Below are 16,437 nucleotides of genomic sequence, written 5' to 3' on the forward strand. Positions count from 1 at the left end.
TGGTCATTGAAAAATATATAGTCTTAGATGGAGAAATACATAATTTTAAAAATGCTACTTAGTCAATTTCATTAAATACATGTATGCAAATATACAAAAATAGGAAGATAAAAATAGTTGTAAGTCGATACAATTGTGTGCCCTCATCCTCTCAAAAAGTATTAGTTATAATGTTCCTGTAGGTTTTTCTAAAGTGGAATAAATAAATCATTCATTTCCTGTAATGGAAAAAAAAAGCTTTTATTCTGTAGCCTACTTTTTTTTCCTATGACAATTCTATAAAGTGGCTTTCACTTAATATATTTGTCTTTCCAATGGTTTCCTTTTCACTTTCAGTTTCTATTTATTTCTCCTCTCCACTTTTAAAGTCTTCTTTTCTTCATTGTGGATTTCAACCAAGCATTAACTTCCTAATCCTTTTTCCCTAAGGATTACTACTTACAGGACAAACACTAGAGGATTGCTAAGAATTTCCCAAGCATTCGCTAATCTCCACCTAGATCTAAGCAGGAAGGTATGAGTTTGAAGTTCATAAGAAGGCTCTTGTTTTGAATACAGATGAAGGGTAGCTGAAACCATTAGGAAAGTAATCCTATGTATTTCTGAAATTTGTCCTCCTGAAAATATTTAATAGGGGTATATCTGAACAACTTTTATGGAGAGTACTGATGTTTGGAAGTAGAAAGGGAAGAAAGATCTAACAATGCCCTCCTCATCTCCAAAACTAAATTTTAAGTAAAAGTTGGGACATCGATTCTGACAATGGAACAAAATGTATACAAATAGAACTTCACAGGAAACCTTTAACATCTGGTTAGCATACTCACAATTACATAGCTCTGTGATTTAAGTTAAAGAATCTTAAATGGTTCAGAATGCAGTACTAAGCAGAGTACTTGAAATATACTTTGTTAAATTATGACTTTGGAGTGATTTTGATATTTTCCACTGTCAGTTATAAAGTAGCTTCAACAATATTCCCAGTTGATTGATTATAGAGTTCTCCAACATGTTGTTTGGAACTAAACAACATGTTGTTTAGTTGCTAAGTCATGTCCAACTCTTTTGTGACCCTGTGGACTATAGCTCACCAGGCTTCTCTGTCCATGGGATTTCCCAGGCAAGAATACTGGAGCGGGTTGTCATTTCCTTCTCCAGGGGATATTCCTGACCAAGGGATTAAACCTGTGTCTCCTGCATTAGCAGGCGGATTCTTTACTATTGAGTCACCAGGGAAGCCCAAAATATGCTGTAAATAAAATGAACTGGGACTGTATTCATTCTTAAAGCAATCAAATGAACAACAATTTGATTTGCCTGGTACTTTTCAAGATAATATTACTTATAAGAGCTGTGGAGTTAAAGAGCCTCTTGATAAAGGTGAAAGAGAAGAGTGAAAAAGCTGGCTTAAAACTCAGCATTCAAAATATGAAGATCATGGCATCTGGTCCCATCACTTCATGGCAAACAGTTGGGGAAACAATGGAAACAGTGACAGTCTTGATTTTCTTGGGCTCCAAAATCACTGTGGACGTCGACTCTAGCCATGAAGTTAAAAGACGCTTACTCCTTGGAAGAAAAGCAATGACAAACCTAGACAGTGTATTAAAAAGCAAAGACAATACTTTGCTGACAGAGGACCATATAGTCAAAGCTATGGTTTTTCCAGTAGTCATGCACAGATGTGAGAGCTGGACAATAAAAAAGAGCGAGCCCCAGAGAACTGAGGCCTTCGAACTGTGGTGCTGGAAAAGACTCTTGAGAGTCCCTTGGATAGTAAGAAGATCGAATCAGTCAATCCTAAAGGAAATCAAACCTGAATATTCATAAGAAGGACTGATGCTGAAGCTGAAGCTCCAATCCTTTGGCCACCTGATGGGAAGGGCCCTCTCACTGGAAGAGACCCTGATCTGGGAAAGATTGAGGGCAGGAGGAGAAAGGGATGACAGAGGACAAGATGGTTGAATGGCATCACCGACTTGATGGACATGAATTTGAGCAAACTCCAGGAAATGGTGAAGAACTGGGAAACTCAGCATGTTGCAGTCCATGGGGTCACAAAGTGTTGGACACAACTGAGTGACTGAAAAACCAGTATGAGCTATATTATATATTATTTCTCTTCAAGAAAATGATAACTATAATTTCAACAAACCAATGGTGTTTGTAAAATACATAAAGAAATACTAATGGTAAACATAAATGCTAAGACTGTATAAAAACTTAATGAAATATTAGTGAGTGTGCAGCATCAGCTATGCTGTTACCAATTTATAATAATATACTTGGCACTTTTCAAGCAGTTTGAAACATTCTCTGAATTTGGACTCTCTCATTCAAGAAGAAAACCTCAAAACATTGTGAGGTAGATAGGTTAACGTTCCATTTAAAAAGTTAAGGGCAATTGGGAGCAAAGATATATTTCTCTTAATTTTCTGACATGATTACATTTCTCTCATTTCTTATTAGCCATAGTTAAAACTTTCAGGCAAGAAAAATCCTGAAACATGTAAAAGAATGTTCATTGTAAGCATTCACAAAATCATCTTAATTGAAACTTCTAGTTTGCTGCATTTTAGTGCAGATCTTCTAATGAGGCATTAAAAAGAGCAAAGTTCCAAGCAAACACTTTTTGTTTTAGCAAGATCTGAAATCTTTTCTGCTTCTCATTTTAAAATATGGTATAGATTCTTAATTTACACCACATAAAGGCTTTAAATAGAAAGTTTAGTGTGGAGGGATGAGAAAGAGAAGAGAGATTGCGTAGATTCGTAGGGTAAACTTTCCATTATTCTGGATTATTCTGACCTGCCAATTTAACTAGCTCTACAACTTCACCTACATTAAAATCATCCTTCATTTCCTTAGGTATAGTTGGATATAGTTTTAAGTGGTATTATTTATCTTAACCATAAAGCTGGTTAAATGACATACTTTCCAAACACAATGTGAGTTGAACTTTTTTCCTCGGAGAAACACTGGTCTAGCAATAATCATTTCATTCCAGTGACTTCTGGAACCACAATATCCCTGTCTAGTGAACATTTATAACTCATGACTGAACTAGATGAAAGAGTTCCTGCATTCTCTTCCTCTACTGATTATCATCTACTGTATTTCCTGGGCAAATTCTCTTGGTTTTGAATTCTTGAAAAAGAACTTTCATATAGATAATCTCTTAGGTTCTGTCCAGCTCTAACAGCTATAACTCTAGCATTAATTTCAATAGTTTGTAACAAGTTCATTTTTCACTTCCACGATGACATGAATGAATGCCTTGCACACATCCCATCTTTGTCAAATAAATATATGAGCAAACAATCAAGTTCATTGGATGATTGCTATTAATGCATTTTTGCTCTTAGTGTTATTGAATCATGAAGATTTTCCTGACAGGTGGTTAGACATTGCAAAAATTTTGTTTCAATCTTGTTCTAGCATTAAAAATTAACCCTTTCATCCACATGGCACCCCAAATTCTACCAAGATTCCACAGGAATTATGTGCTTCATCATTTACTGTCAACTGAAATGGCTTTGACCTGTCTTTTTAAAAACAATGAGTCAGTCGAATTGTAGAGTTGTTATTTTTTTTTTCTATGAAAAGATGTGTATGTTATTATAGTATTCACAGCATACAAGACACAGCCCAAGCTTTTTCTTAACCACAAAATATCTGCAAAATTCACAAGGCAATACTATTGATAAATAAAAATAACACTGTAAAAAAATCCACTTCTATATAATTTTAATGCATTTGCAGCATCGTCTGTACTAATATCAGTTTGCAGTAATATACTTTGCATTTTTTGAGCATGCTTTAAACATTCTTTGGTTTTTCAGCTTTATTATTTTACAAAAAAGCTTGACAACAATGCCATGAGCTAGATCACCCAGTGTCCCATATAGTAGATGGAAAACATGAGGAAAAGCTACTGCATGATCCTCATATCACCATATAACAGATCAGAATCAAACTAGTAATAGTATATATAAACCTATTTTTAAAATCTGCTTTTCCATTTCTTAGATTTTTATACTCTATTGCATTTATTTATCTCATATGTGTCAAAATGTCATTGGGCTGAATTAAATTAACTATATTATAAATTAAATAAGTATATGTAGTTTCACAGATATTTATATGCAAAGAGTTGCCACAGTCTTCTGAAATAAAAATATAGGTACACAAAAGCACATATCCATCCAATCTAGACAGATTTGTTTTCTTGTGTCTACCAAAGGCTGTGTTAGGCTTTAATATAAAGAACGTACATCATCAATCAAACACATTTTGAATATGCTAAATATTTTCCAAAAAGCTTTGGCTGTATCTCTACATATAAAAGGAAGCATAAGGATTTAATTTTTTATTCTGCTTTTTCTGTTGATATTTAGTTGCTAGGAGTCATCAGCTCAGAAATTTGGTGATCTCATGTTTTCAAAAAGGAAGTATGTATGAATAACCACTTTGTGTTTATTATATTTTAACATTTATACTAAATGACTAGGAGTTTTATAGTTACATTTATCTTGTTTACATATATATTACATATAACACACATACATGCAAATTTAAAATTTTGGTCATTAAAGAAACTAAGAGGCTAGATTTTTCTTCGATAAATCAGAGCAACAAGTCTAGAATTTGAGATCTCATGTTTGGGACCTGACTGTGAATCCAGCTGCATCTCTGTCGCCACAACCCTGATGACAGATGACCAAGCATCTTATGACTACTTGTGTATAAGAAGACTTGGTTAGACATACATTACTAAAGCATACAAAACTGATTTTGAAAACCTAGTAATTCACCTAATTTTTTACAATGTAATTTAAACTATTCTGAAATCAATTACATGATTTTAAAGAAGCAAGGTACAATTTTTAAAAAGTATATTGTTTTATTGAGTCCAAAGCACATTAATAATAATTCATAGCAGCTAATCCATATACAGGCTTCCCAGGTGGCTCAGTGGTAAAGAACCGACCTGTCAATGCAGGAGATGTGGGTTCGATCCCTGGGTCAGGAAGATCCCCCTGGAATTAGAAACAGCAACCGATTCCAGTATTCTTGCCTGGAAAATTACATGGACAGAGGAGCCTGGTGGGCTTCAGTCCATGGGGTCACAAAGATAGACACAATTGAGCATGCACACACGGCATGACACATAGTCCATATTGAGAGCCTGCTGTGTAAAGACATTGTTCCAAGTAATTTACCTGTATGAATGTATTTAATCCTCATAATGATATGAGGTAGGTACCATTTTTATTCTCACTGTAGAGATGAAAGTGCTAATGCAGAGATGTTAAGGACCCATAGTTTATACATGGCAGAGTCAACATTCAAGCTCAAGCAGTCTGGTTCTAAGCCTGTGCTCTCTCCCACTAGACCTGGGGCTGGTTTAAGCCCCAGGTCATTCACTCATTAAACAAATTAAGTTCATTTACTTTAAAACTCATAAAGACATTCCTTCCCATTATAACAAACTTTTATATAGTGTATAATATATGCCAGACACTGTGCCAACTATTGCACAAATCAGATTTCCTAACCTGACATTCTAGTACACATATGACTTGTCAGAGAACTGAAGACTTATAAAAGCACTGTATATGATATAGGTATATCTAAATGATAACTGGATGTCTCATTCCACCAAAAATCTAAAGAGTGCTTGTTTTGTTAGTAATCATTTGAAACATCTCTAATAGTCTAGGTTCCATTGGTTCTTTTATCATCCTTATACCCATGAAAAAGTGCTCCCAAGAGTTGTCTCCTTTTCAGTGTAGCTTCAAATGATGTGTGAATGGCAAGATGCTGTTAAAGAATAAACCAGAAATGCTTATTAACAATACAACATGCATCTTGAAGCTAGCACTGATGTGTATAACTCAATGTTAACAGCAAGTTCAGATATATTTAAACACCTTTTAAATGGCAATTCTCATGGTTAATGATAGTGCTCTGTATTATTATTTGTAAACCCAGGTTAGAGTTCAAGTTATATTGCAAATCTCACACACTCCATTCAAGCCATTGAAGGTCCAGTAATCAGTCCTAGAATGCTGGAGCCCTGAATCCTCAAGGGTGGTTGCTGTTTGATATTTTGCTAGATGAATCCCAAGTGCTCCAGGTACTATATGAGGTAAGATTTTGAGAGCCCTGACAGCTCTTCATAGACTGTGGAAAATGTTGTTCCCATCTTCAATGGAAGGAAAGTATATATAAATATTCATCTGATTAATAGGATCACAATTTCCCATGTGAGTGAGGAGTTGGTGCTACCTGTCATTTGCTGTATCTTTTTCTCTTAGGGTAGAGAAAGATTTCTGTCCCATGTACACAAAGTCCACCTCATGATATTAGATTGCTCTGCCTCTGAAGGACTTCTTGACATTCAGCAAAAGAACTGATCCAAATCACAAGAATATAAATAATACATAATATGCAGGAGTTTTAGCTCTATGTGCAATGGATAAAATTCAGGGTCCGTTCACACTAGATACCAGTCTTGGAGGCAATCCAGTCTCGATACTGAGACACTCTTGTGTAGACCCCAGGTTTTTTGGGAAGAGCACATGATTGTCCCCAACTTACTATACCAACTAGGTACCAGATTTCATGATTATCATACACCAGAGGTCCACCAGAATCTCCCTAGAGGAAAAAACATTTGAGATTGTTAACTCTAATTTAATTCAGTAGGACAATCACTGTCATCATCTCTCTTCCAGAGGAAAAATGGAAACAGTTACATAGAACATGCAACCAGATTAGAGACAGATTATATGATGGTTCTCTCGACTGAGTTAAAATTTTGTGCTAAATTATTAAGTAAATTATTTTCTAGAAAGACCAATACTAATTTATGGAATGGCTACATTATTTATGCTTCAGCATACATATATTTTTTGCTAGTTTTATTAGACACTTCAAGCATGATTTAGTAAGCATTTAAAATATTTAATATGAGCAGTAAAATATTTAATATGAGGTTGGTATTTGTACATTGAAGGAAATGGCAACCCACTCCAGTATTATTGCCTAGAGAATCCTGTGGATGGTGGAGCCTGGTGGGCTACCGTCCATAGGGTCGCACAGGGTCGGACATGACTGAAGCGATTAGCATGCATGCATGCATTGGAGAAGGAAATGGCAACCCACTCCAGTATTCTTGCCTGGAGAATCCCAGGGACCGAGGAGTCTGGTGGGCTGCTGTCTATGTGGTCGCACAGAGTCGGGCACAACTGAAGCAACTTAGCAGCAGCAGCAGCAGCAATTTTCTGTGATCTCTTCTGAGTATGTTAGCTCTTGACTGTATTTTATGAACCTACTCTGGCTTTCTTTTCTTTCACTTACCTATTTCTACCTTATGTTTGCTTTCTGAATTTTATATAAGCCTTCTTAAATCTCTTTTGGATCAAAGAAGATTATGCAAATAAATAGATGCTAGTTTCGAAAAATTGTGGTCTCAGTAGTTGAACTGCCCAAGTTTCAGGTCCAGTTCTATTAATTACTTGTGTGATCTCAGGTAAGATACACAGGGTAAATTCTCTGTGCCTCTCCCACTTGCTTCATTTTTTTTCCCTTTTATCAACTATTTATCTCGAGTTCCTATGATGTGTCACAGGGCTTCCCTGGTGGCTCAGATGGTAAAGAATCTGCCTGCAATGCAGGAGATCCCTGGATTGTGAGGACTCCTCGGTCAGGAGTATCCCACTCCAGTATTCTTGCCTGGAGAACTCCATGGACAAAGGATCCTAGGGGGCTACAGTCCACGGGGTTGCAAAGAATTGGACACAATTGAGCGACCTAAAACTTCGCTTCGTGTCTCAGGCATTTTGATGGGCACTGAGGATTAACAATGACTAAAAATGAACTGTCCCTATGCTCATAGAGTTTGACACTTAGGATAAGAAAAAATCAATATGAAATAAGTCTACAAAATATGCAAATGACAACTGTTATGAGTGTTATGGAGACATACAATAGGGGGATTTGACTACTCAGGGAGGTTAGGGATATTTCCCTTGATGAAATGTAATCAATCTAATAGCTGAAGGAAGAGGAGTAGATCATGAAAAGCAAGGCATGAATGAAATGTGTTTTAGACAGAAGGAAGCATGACAAATGCTCTGTGGCATGAAGCAGCATGACATATACAAAGCCCTGTAGAAATAGGAGACTGGAGAGAGGAGAGCAAGTCGGCAAGTGGTACATAATGAGGCCACAGCAGTAAGGAGAGACTATTCTATATAAAGTTCTATGGGTCTTTTTAAGAAGTTTTTATCATAAGATAAAAATAAAGGTAAAGCACTGAAGATTTAAGTGTTTTAAGGAGGGGGTTAACATGATCAGATTGCATCCTGTTAGAAACCATCCTGGAATTCATTTGACTAATGCACTACAGGATCATAAGAATGAATACAAAGAGATAAACTAGATAGTTAATGTGTATGGGAGGGGGGTCAAGGGACAGGAAGGGGAGGAGAGGTTGAGAGAGGCTAGAAAGGCAAAAGATACTGGAGAGATTTAAGGAAGTAAAATCCATGGGATTAGGTGGTTATTTGAATACGGGAAAAAGAGAAATTAGAATGGTTTCTAGTCTTTGGCATATCTAACAGAATGAAAGGGAATGCCATTTACAGAAATACAAAACACAGGAAGAAGATTAGTTGGGGAGAAGAATCAGAGCAGAATCGGGTACAACATTTGAATTTGAAGTGCCTTTGAAATATCCAATTGGAGCTGCCAAGTAGGAATAGAAGAGATAAATCTGGAGATCAAAAGAGAGGATGAGGCTAAAAGTAAAATTTTATGTAGCATCTGCAAAAAAGATGATATTTGAAGCTATGAAAGAAAGTTAGATTCTCTGGGGAGAAAGTATTGAGTGAAAAGATAAACAGGAATAAGTTAACATGTAATGGGTGGGATTAAGAGAAGGACACTGAAAAGGATATAGAGAAGGAGCAGACAGAGATGCAAAATGAAAGTTATTACAAGCCAAGAGAAGACAATATTTCAGCAAAGAGGGAGTGGTAAGCACTATTCAGTTCAGTTCAGTCGCTCAGTAGTGTCCTACTCTTTGCGACCCCATGAATCACAGCACACCAGGCCTCCCTGTCCATCACCAACTCCCAGAGTTCACTCAAACTCATGTCCATCGAGTTGGTGATGCCATCCAGCCATCTCATTCTCTGTCGTCCCTGTCTCCTCCCACCCCCAATCCCTCCTAGCATCAGACTCTTTTCCAGTGAGTCAACTCGTCACATGAGGTGGCCAAAGTATTGGAGTTTCAGCTTTAGCATCAGTCCTTCCAATGAACACCCAGGATTGATCTCCTTTAGAATGGACTGCTTGCATCTCCTTGCAGTCCAAGGGACTTAAGAGTCTTCTCCAGCACCACAGTTCAAAAGCATCAATTCTTACTGCTAAGAGGAAAAAAAGTGAAGTGAACTCGCTCAGTCGTGTCCGACTCTTTGCGACCCCATGGACTGTAGCCTACCAGGCTCCTCCGTCTGTGGGATTCTCCAGGTAAGAGTACTGGAGTGGGTTGCCGTTTTCTTCTCCAAGAGGAAAAAAAGACCCCCTCATATTGTTGCTGGTCGTTAGTGATTCATTGAAAACATTAGGAGAGAGATTTTGATGAAGCGATAGTGCAGGAACCATATTGAAACAGTTTGAGGAGTTAGTGAGAGATGAGAAAATTGCGACAATAAACATTTCCTCAAATATTTGAGGGTAAAGAGATAAAATGAGAGGCTAGCTGGAGGCATTATGGGTGAAAAAAGAATTTGCTTTTCTTTTTTTTTCCATGACTTGAGAGATCTGAATAGAGAATTTAGTTACGAGAGAAATGTTGACTGTGGAAGGAGAGAGAATGTAATTGCTAATGTATGCATGCTAAGTCACTTCAGTTGTGTCCAACTGTTTGTGATGCTACGGACTGTAGCCTCCTAGGCTCCTCTGTCCATGGAATTCTCCAGGTAAGAATACTGGACTGGGTTCCCATTTCCTTCTCCAGGGGATCTTCCTCGGGATCGAACCCTCGTCTCTTACGTCTCCTGCATTAGCAGGTGGGTTCTTTACCACTAGTGCCACCTGGGAAGCCCAACTGCTGGTGTAAACTTCCCCAAAAGGTCAACAAGAAGAGGAATCTGAACAGTGGGGAAGGGGCTATCCTTAGCGAAGGAGCAACTTCTCTGTAGTGACCTAAGCTGAAGGTGAATGAAATGGGTCCAGATGAAGGCAGATTTGCAATGTTTGATGCTTGGAAGATAGGGAAATTCCCTACTATGACTTTTAGTTATTTACTTTTTTTGAAAATTAAGAACAGAATCATCAGTTGAGAATAAATGGGCAGGAAAAACTGGAAGTTAAGGAAAGTGGAGAATGGTGGGAGAATTCAGAAAAAGGTAGATGTAGGAAAAAGCAAAAAAATAATAAGGTTGTCAGCTTTGTTATGTGGAACACATACTGGAGCCATGTGTTCTGTTGTATTTTTTTCAGGAGCTTATGACTTCCCAGATGCAGGCAGAGAGAGGGTCTGAATAACTGAGTTCTTCCAGGCTTGGAACTTGTCAGACATAAACACTGGGAAGGAAGAGAGAACATCAAGTGGGCTTGGGGTATAAGCAAAAATGTTTAAAAAATGATCACAGTGAAATCTAAATTGAACAAGTGAAGAGTGGAAGAAAGGAAAGAATTAATGACTGTGAAATAGTGGAGAAGCTGTGCTCTACAAGACTGTGAAATTGAAGATGGGTGATATTCAGTCAACAAATGTTTGTGCCAAGACTGTTTGAGGTATTCATAAAACAGAGGTATATAAAATAGATGCTCTAAAATGAGTGCCTTCATGGAGTTCACTTTCTAGGCTAGTGAGACAGTTAAATAAAATATATTGTGCATTGAATGGTGTAAGAGCTAGAGATGAAAATAAAACAGAGAAGGGACACAAGGAATTTGTGTGTAAGTTGTGTATGTTGGGCAGTGAGGATTGGTAGGTTGGATTATAACAGTGTGACCAAAGAAACAAGTAGTTGAAAATCAGGTAGAAAGGACTGAGGATAGTTATTAAATAGGAAGATTTGGGAATTTAGTGTCATTGGAGATGGAACAGTTTTTGATGACAAGGTTCAAGGTGTGGCCTTAGGAATAGGTGACTGAGGAGGAGTGAAGGTCCCTGGAGGTTGAGATCTAGGAACTAAGGATCCAGCATTTAAATGAGTTGATGACAATATTGAGGAAGTTAGGATGAAGGTGAAATCTATTTTAGGCGTCAATGCCATGAAAGAATGAGTGGAACAAAGTAGACAGATTAGGAGGTAGGGGGATAAAAACAAGATACATGAGAGATGATGATACAGCTGAATAAAGTGCTCTTCAGAGGAGAGGTTTCTCTGTCTTTTGATTACAAATTTGCTTAAGAAAATAACAATAGCGCATAAGAGGTTGTCTGAACCAGAAACTGGAGCAATAGACTAATTTTCTAATTTGTAAATAGTACTACATCATGGTACTACGTCAGTAGTACCATGCAAAGGTGGACACAATAAAAGACAGAAATGGTATGGACCTAACAGAAGCAGAAGATATTAAGAAGAGGTGGCAAGAATACACAGAAGAACTGTACAAAAAAGACCTTCATGACCCAGATAATCACGACGGTGTGATCACTCACCTAGAGTCAGACATCCTGAAATGCAAAGTCAAGTGGGCCTTAGCAAACAGCACTACGAACAAAGCTAATGGAGGTGATGGAATTCCAGTTGAGATATTTCAAATCTTAAAAGATGATGCTGTGAAAGTGCTACACTCAATGTGCCAGCAAATTTGGAAAACTCAGCAGTGGTTACAGAACTAGAAAAGGTCAGTTTTCATTCCAATCTCAAAAAAAGGCAATGCCAAAGAATGTTCAAATTACCACACAATTGCACTCATCTCACATGCTAGTAACATAATGCTCAAAATTCTCCAAGCCAGGCTTCAACAGTATGTGAACTGTGAACTTCCAGATGTTCAAGCTGTTTTTTGAAAAGGCAAAGGAACCAGAGATCAAATTGCCAACATCCGTTGGATCATAGAAAAAGCAAGACAGTTCCAGAAAAACATCTACTTCTGCTTCACTGACTATGCCAAAACCTTTGACTGTGGGGATCACAAGAAATTGTGGAAAATTCTTGAAGAGATGGGAATACCAGACCACTTGATCTGCCTCTTGAGAAACCTGTATGCAGGTCAGGAAGCAACAGTTGGAACTGGATGTGGAACAACAGACTGGTTCCCCAAATAGGGAGAAGAGTATGTCAAGGCTGAATATTGTCACCCTGCTTATTTAACTTCTATGCAGAGTACATCATGAGGAACGCTGGGCTGGAAGAAGCACAAGCTGGAATCAAGATTGCTGGGAGAAATATCAATAACCTCAGATATGCAGATGACACCATCCTTACAGCAGAAAGTGAAGAACAAAAGAGCCTCCTGATGAAAGTGAAAGAGGAGAGTGAAAAAGTTGGCTTAAAGCTCAACATTCAGAAAACTAAGATCATGGTATCTGGTTCCATTTCTTCATGGCAAATAGATGGGGAAACAGTGGAACTATTGACAGACTTTATTTCTGGGGGCTCCAAAATCACTGCAAATGGTGACTGGCCATGAAATTAAAAGACACTTTCTCCTTGGAAGAAAAGTTATGACTAACCTAGACTACACATTAAAAAGCAGAGACATTGCTTTGCCAACAAATCTAGGCAAGGCTATGGTTTTTCCAGTAGTCATGTATGGATGTGAGAGTTGGACTATAAAGAAAGTTGAGCCCTGAAGAATTGATTCTTTTGAACTGTGGTGTTGAAGACTCTTGAGATTCCCTTGGACTGCAAGGAGATCCAACCTGTCCATCCTAAAGGAAATCAGTCCTGAATATTCATTGGAAGGACTGATTGACGCTGAAGCTCCAAAACTTTGGCCACCTGATGCAAAGAACCGACCCATTGGAAAAGAGACACTGGGAAAGATTGAAGGGAGGAGGAGAAGGGGATGAGAAAGGATGAGATGGTTGGATGGCATCACCAACTCAATGGACATGAGTTTGAGCAAGCTCTCGGAGTTGGTGATGGACAGGGAGGCCTGGCGTGCTGCAGTCCACGGGGTTGTAAAGAGTTGGACACGACTGAGTGACTGAACTGAACTATGTCAATCTCATTATATTAAGTGAAATAATGTATAGAAAGTGTTTAGCATTGTTTTTGCATAATAAACACTCAATATAATAATTTTTTATCATTGGTTATTGAGGTAAACTGATTCTTTGATAAAATTCATGTCATTGTTTTCTCTCAGGTAAACATATAGGCCCAGATTAGAAATCATTAATGGAAACTTTCCTTTTAAAGTGTTGACCTTGACTTTGGCCTTACCTTACATGCATCTACTTTTCCTTCCATGAATCCGGCACACAACATTCCTGAAGTTATCATGCCGTCATATACATCCTTTCTGTTACACACCTCAGTGCTTATGGTTTCTACCCTGGCTTGCCGTAGTTTATTTTGTGTTGGTCCTATTACACAAACAAACGAAAAAACAAAAAACATGTTCTTTGAACACAGCTATATCTAAGACTCAGAAGACACATGAACTGTATATTCTTAGGAGTAAAAGCATTAGATTTTTTATTATTAATGATTGCCTAATTGTATTTTCTGTGGCATAAATGTCTACATGTAAGGAAACAATACACATATATGTGGTGGTGGTGGTTTAGTTGCTAAGTCGTGTCAGACTCTTGCATATTTGTGGACCTTCAAAAGATCTTTGAACCCTCAAAACTACATACAGTACTGTGTGTATATGACTTTTTTCCCCATGATTTTCCACATAAGGAAGCTGAGGCTCAGAGAAGTTCATTGGTGTTCCAAAATTTACTCAAGTATAAACCAGGATACAAACTGCAGAGGTTTTTTTGCCCTGCTCTATGCTATACAGTTTTATTTCAGAATGTCTCAAAGCATGAGAAACAAAGCAAATGCTGAAGATATACCAACAATATGACACCAGCAGAGAAGAAGGCCAGTGGTTAGGAGGAAAAAATACTGCACAAGTTAGTCTCAAAACATTCACAAACCTCTTTCATGTTTATGACCATTGTATATCCTCATTAAAATTAGGAAGAATTTAAACCAAAAAAGAAAGCATATGAAGTATATGCTAGCCAGGAGTGTTCCTATATGGCAAATATACAATTTGTAGTAATTTACTTCCCTGTACTCCCATAGCATTTTGTTCCTTCTTAGAGTATCCAGAATAGTCTGTTCATCTTATCCGTGTTATTGAACTCTCCTCTTCCCCATGACTACTCCAAATAATTGTGAACTCCTGAAGGATAGGTGTATGATTTCTTTTACTTTAACACATAGCACCTTGTTCTTCTCAGAGCCATACTTTCCTTCTCCAGGAGATCTTCCTGACCCAGGGATTGAATCCGGGTCTCCTGCACTGCAAGCAGATTCTTTACCATCTGAGCCACCAGGGAAGCCCATACACATTAGAAGCATGAACATTTTAATGAAAAGTCTAAAGAGGTATCTTCTAGATGGAACATCAGATCCCAAGATAAATTTGTACTAAGTAAATTACATTGAACAACTCACCATCATCTACAATGGATCCAAATCCTGTGACAAATACACCTGTTTTAGGTGGCAACTTTATGGATGAATCTGGGAGGCAAACTCTTTGGACTACATTTGAAAACTCAACTCGGGTAGCAAGCTGAGCCAAAGCAATGTCATTTTCATTTGTTTCTTTATGGTAATTTTCATGAATGATAATTTTCCTTAAACTTCGTTGCACTGTGGGTGGTGTTATAGTTATACCAAAAGTAACGATCCATCTATTCGGGTCTTTATTTCTGTGAAAAAATAAAGAATAAGATTAGTGATACTTAACTGTATCTTTAAAAACAATTGAGACAGTATTCTCTCCAACTTGGAATTATGTCCTTGAAAAATTCCCTATAGCGAGAGAATTTGCAATTGATGGCCTTATGTAAAAAGGAGGTTAAAATACTGATGATACAAGTGAGAGTAGGAAAGCTCTTAATATATTCCACAAACTCTAAAATTTAAAAGAATACAAAAGCTAAGTGGAATTCCATGCTGCAGTTGGAATGGGTACTGTACAATTAGTTTCTAAACATTTTAATTTCCTGTTCATTAGAAACTCTTCAAATTTGATTTTTTCTATAATTTCAGTGAAGTGTATAGAAATTAATTTTGATCTATTTTGGACATTATCACCCTAAGAGGCATTTGCTTTTGTGTGAGACGGTCTCTCCATTCTTATTTTTTGATTTAACCAGTTGACTCTTGTTTACTGGGTCTTATCTTCATCTTTGAGACAAAGTGTAATTTGTCTTCTTCACAAACCCTCATGTGTATACAGGATTATTTCTCCACCCAGTGCCCGTACCCTGCCCCAATACTCAAGGGCGAAAAGCAGACTTAACTCATTGTTGTGCTGTTAGAGCTCCCACTACCCTTTCATCTGCCCTGGTCAGTTCCTTTTACTATTTCTGAGGCTCTCCCTTAACACAGATGCTTTTCTCTACCATGAGATTACACTACAAGAAAATTCTGCATCCTTCTATCATCTCTTTAATCCCTGTTCTACCCTAAAGCTGAGTTCCCTCTTTGTCTAATCAGCTCTTTCAAGAATGATTAAAATATATAGAAACTTGAATTCTCTATGTAAAGGAAAATTTGTAAAAGGAAATTACACATAAGAGAATTCAAAAAGGGAATTTCCCTGTTCATGCAGGATTACTGTGTTGGTGAATCATGAAGTTTTAAGTGTAATGAAAAACCTGAAAGATCAGTGGTTTTCAAAGTACTCTGTACTGCCCCAGGGATGAACAGGCAGAGCCTAGGGGCCAAGGAATTGGGGTATGGGGAGGGCTCCTCTCACAGCTGCTCTACTTATTTACACTTTAAAGGAAGGTTTAATTCAAAGCAGAAATCTTAAGGATGAAGCATTCATTTGAAAACTAGAATTCTGGAAGCTACAAAAAACTTATGTTACTTCAGTCCTTAAGGATCTTGTAAACCAACTGAGTAGACAAAACAGAAATACCTATCTCTTCATGCATGAAAAACCAGAAAAGAAGACGAAAGTAACAGGCACAGTTCAGCATGCTTTGCAAATAAGAACACTGAGATTCAGAAATTAAATGACTTGGCCAGGTACGTGATGTATTACTATCAGAGACTGGTTAGTGTCAGAGACAGATGGCCCAGGTCTCATGATATCCTGTCAAGAACTTTTCCCTATATACACTTGTTTCACAAAGATTGGGATCATTTTTCATGGGCATAAAGGTACTAACATTTGTCTTAAATATGATTTTTAAAATATAGTATTTCTGTAGGAAAA

At 37.5% G+C, this 16,437-nt stretch overlaps 1 protein-coding gene across 3 annotated transcripts in view; it reads right to left on the bottom strand.

The window, feature by feature from the left end:
- Positions 1-3,737: 3,737 nt before the first annotated feature.
- The window catches only part of TMPRSS11F (transmembrane serine protease 11F), a 93,055-nt gene continuing 80,355 nt past the window's right edge, over positions 3,738-16,437 (bottom strand). Inside the window, exons 9-12 of one of the 3 annotated variants that reach the window (XM_055435073.2) lie at positions 14,658-14,917; positions 13,425-13,567; positions 6,604-6,663; positions 3,738-5,039 (exon numbers count right to left, since the gene is read on the bottom strand). In XM_055435073.2, coding sequence (XP_055291048.1) covers positions 4,923-5,039; positions 6,604-6,663; positions 13,425-13,567; positions 14,658-14,917 — 580 coding nt within the window. In that variant the 3' untranslated portion in view covers positions 3,738-4,922. Of the gene's footprint in view, positions 6,664-13,424; positions 13,568-14,657; positions 14,918-16,437 lie in introns of all 3 variants that reach the window. The other 2 variants (XM_055435078.2, XM_055435077.2) reach the window with 2 other exon arrangements.

This window comes from Moschus berezovskii, chromosome 5, assembly GCF_049115385.1.
Source record: "Moschus berezovskii isolate FMDL1 chromosome 5, NW_MosBer_1.0, whole genome shotgun sequence".
Lineage (NCBI taxonomy): Eukaryota > Metazoa > Chordata > Mammalia > Artiodactyla > Moschidae > Moschus > Moschus berezovskii.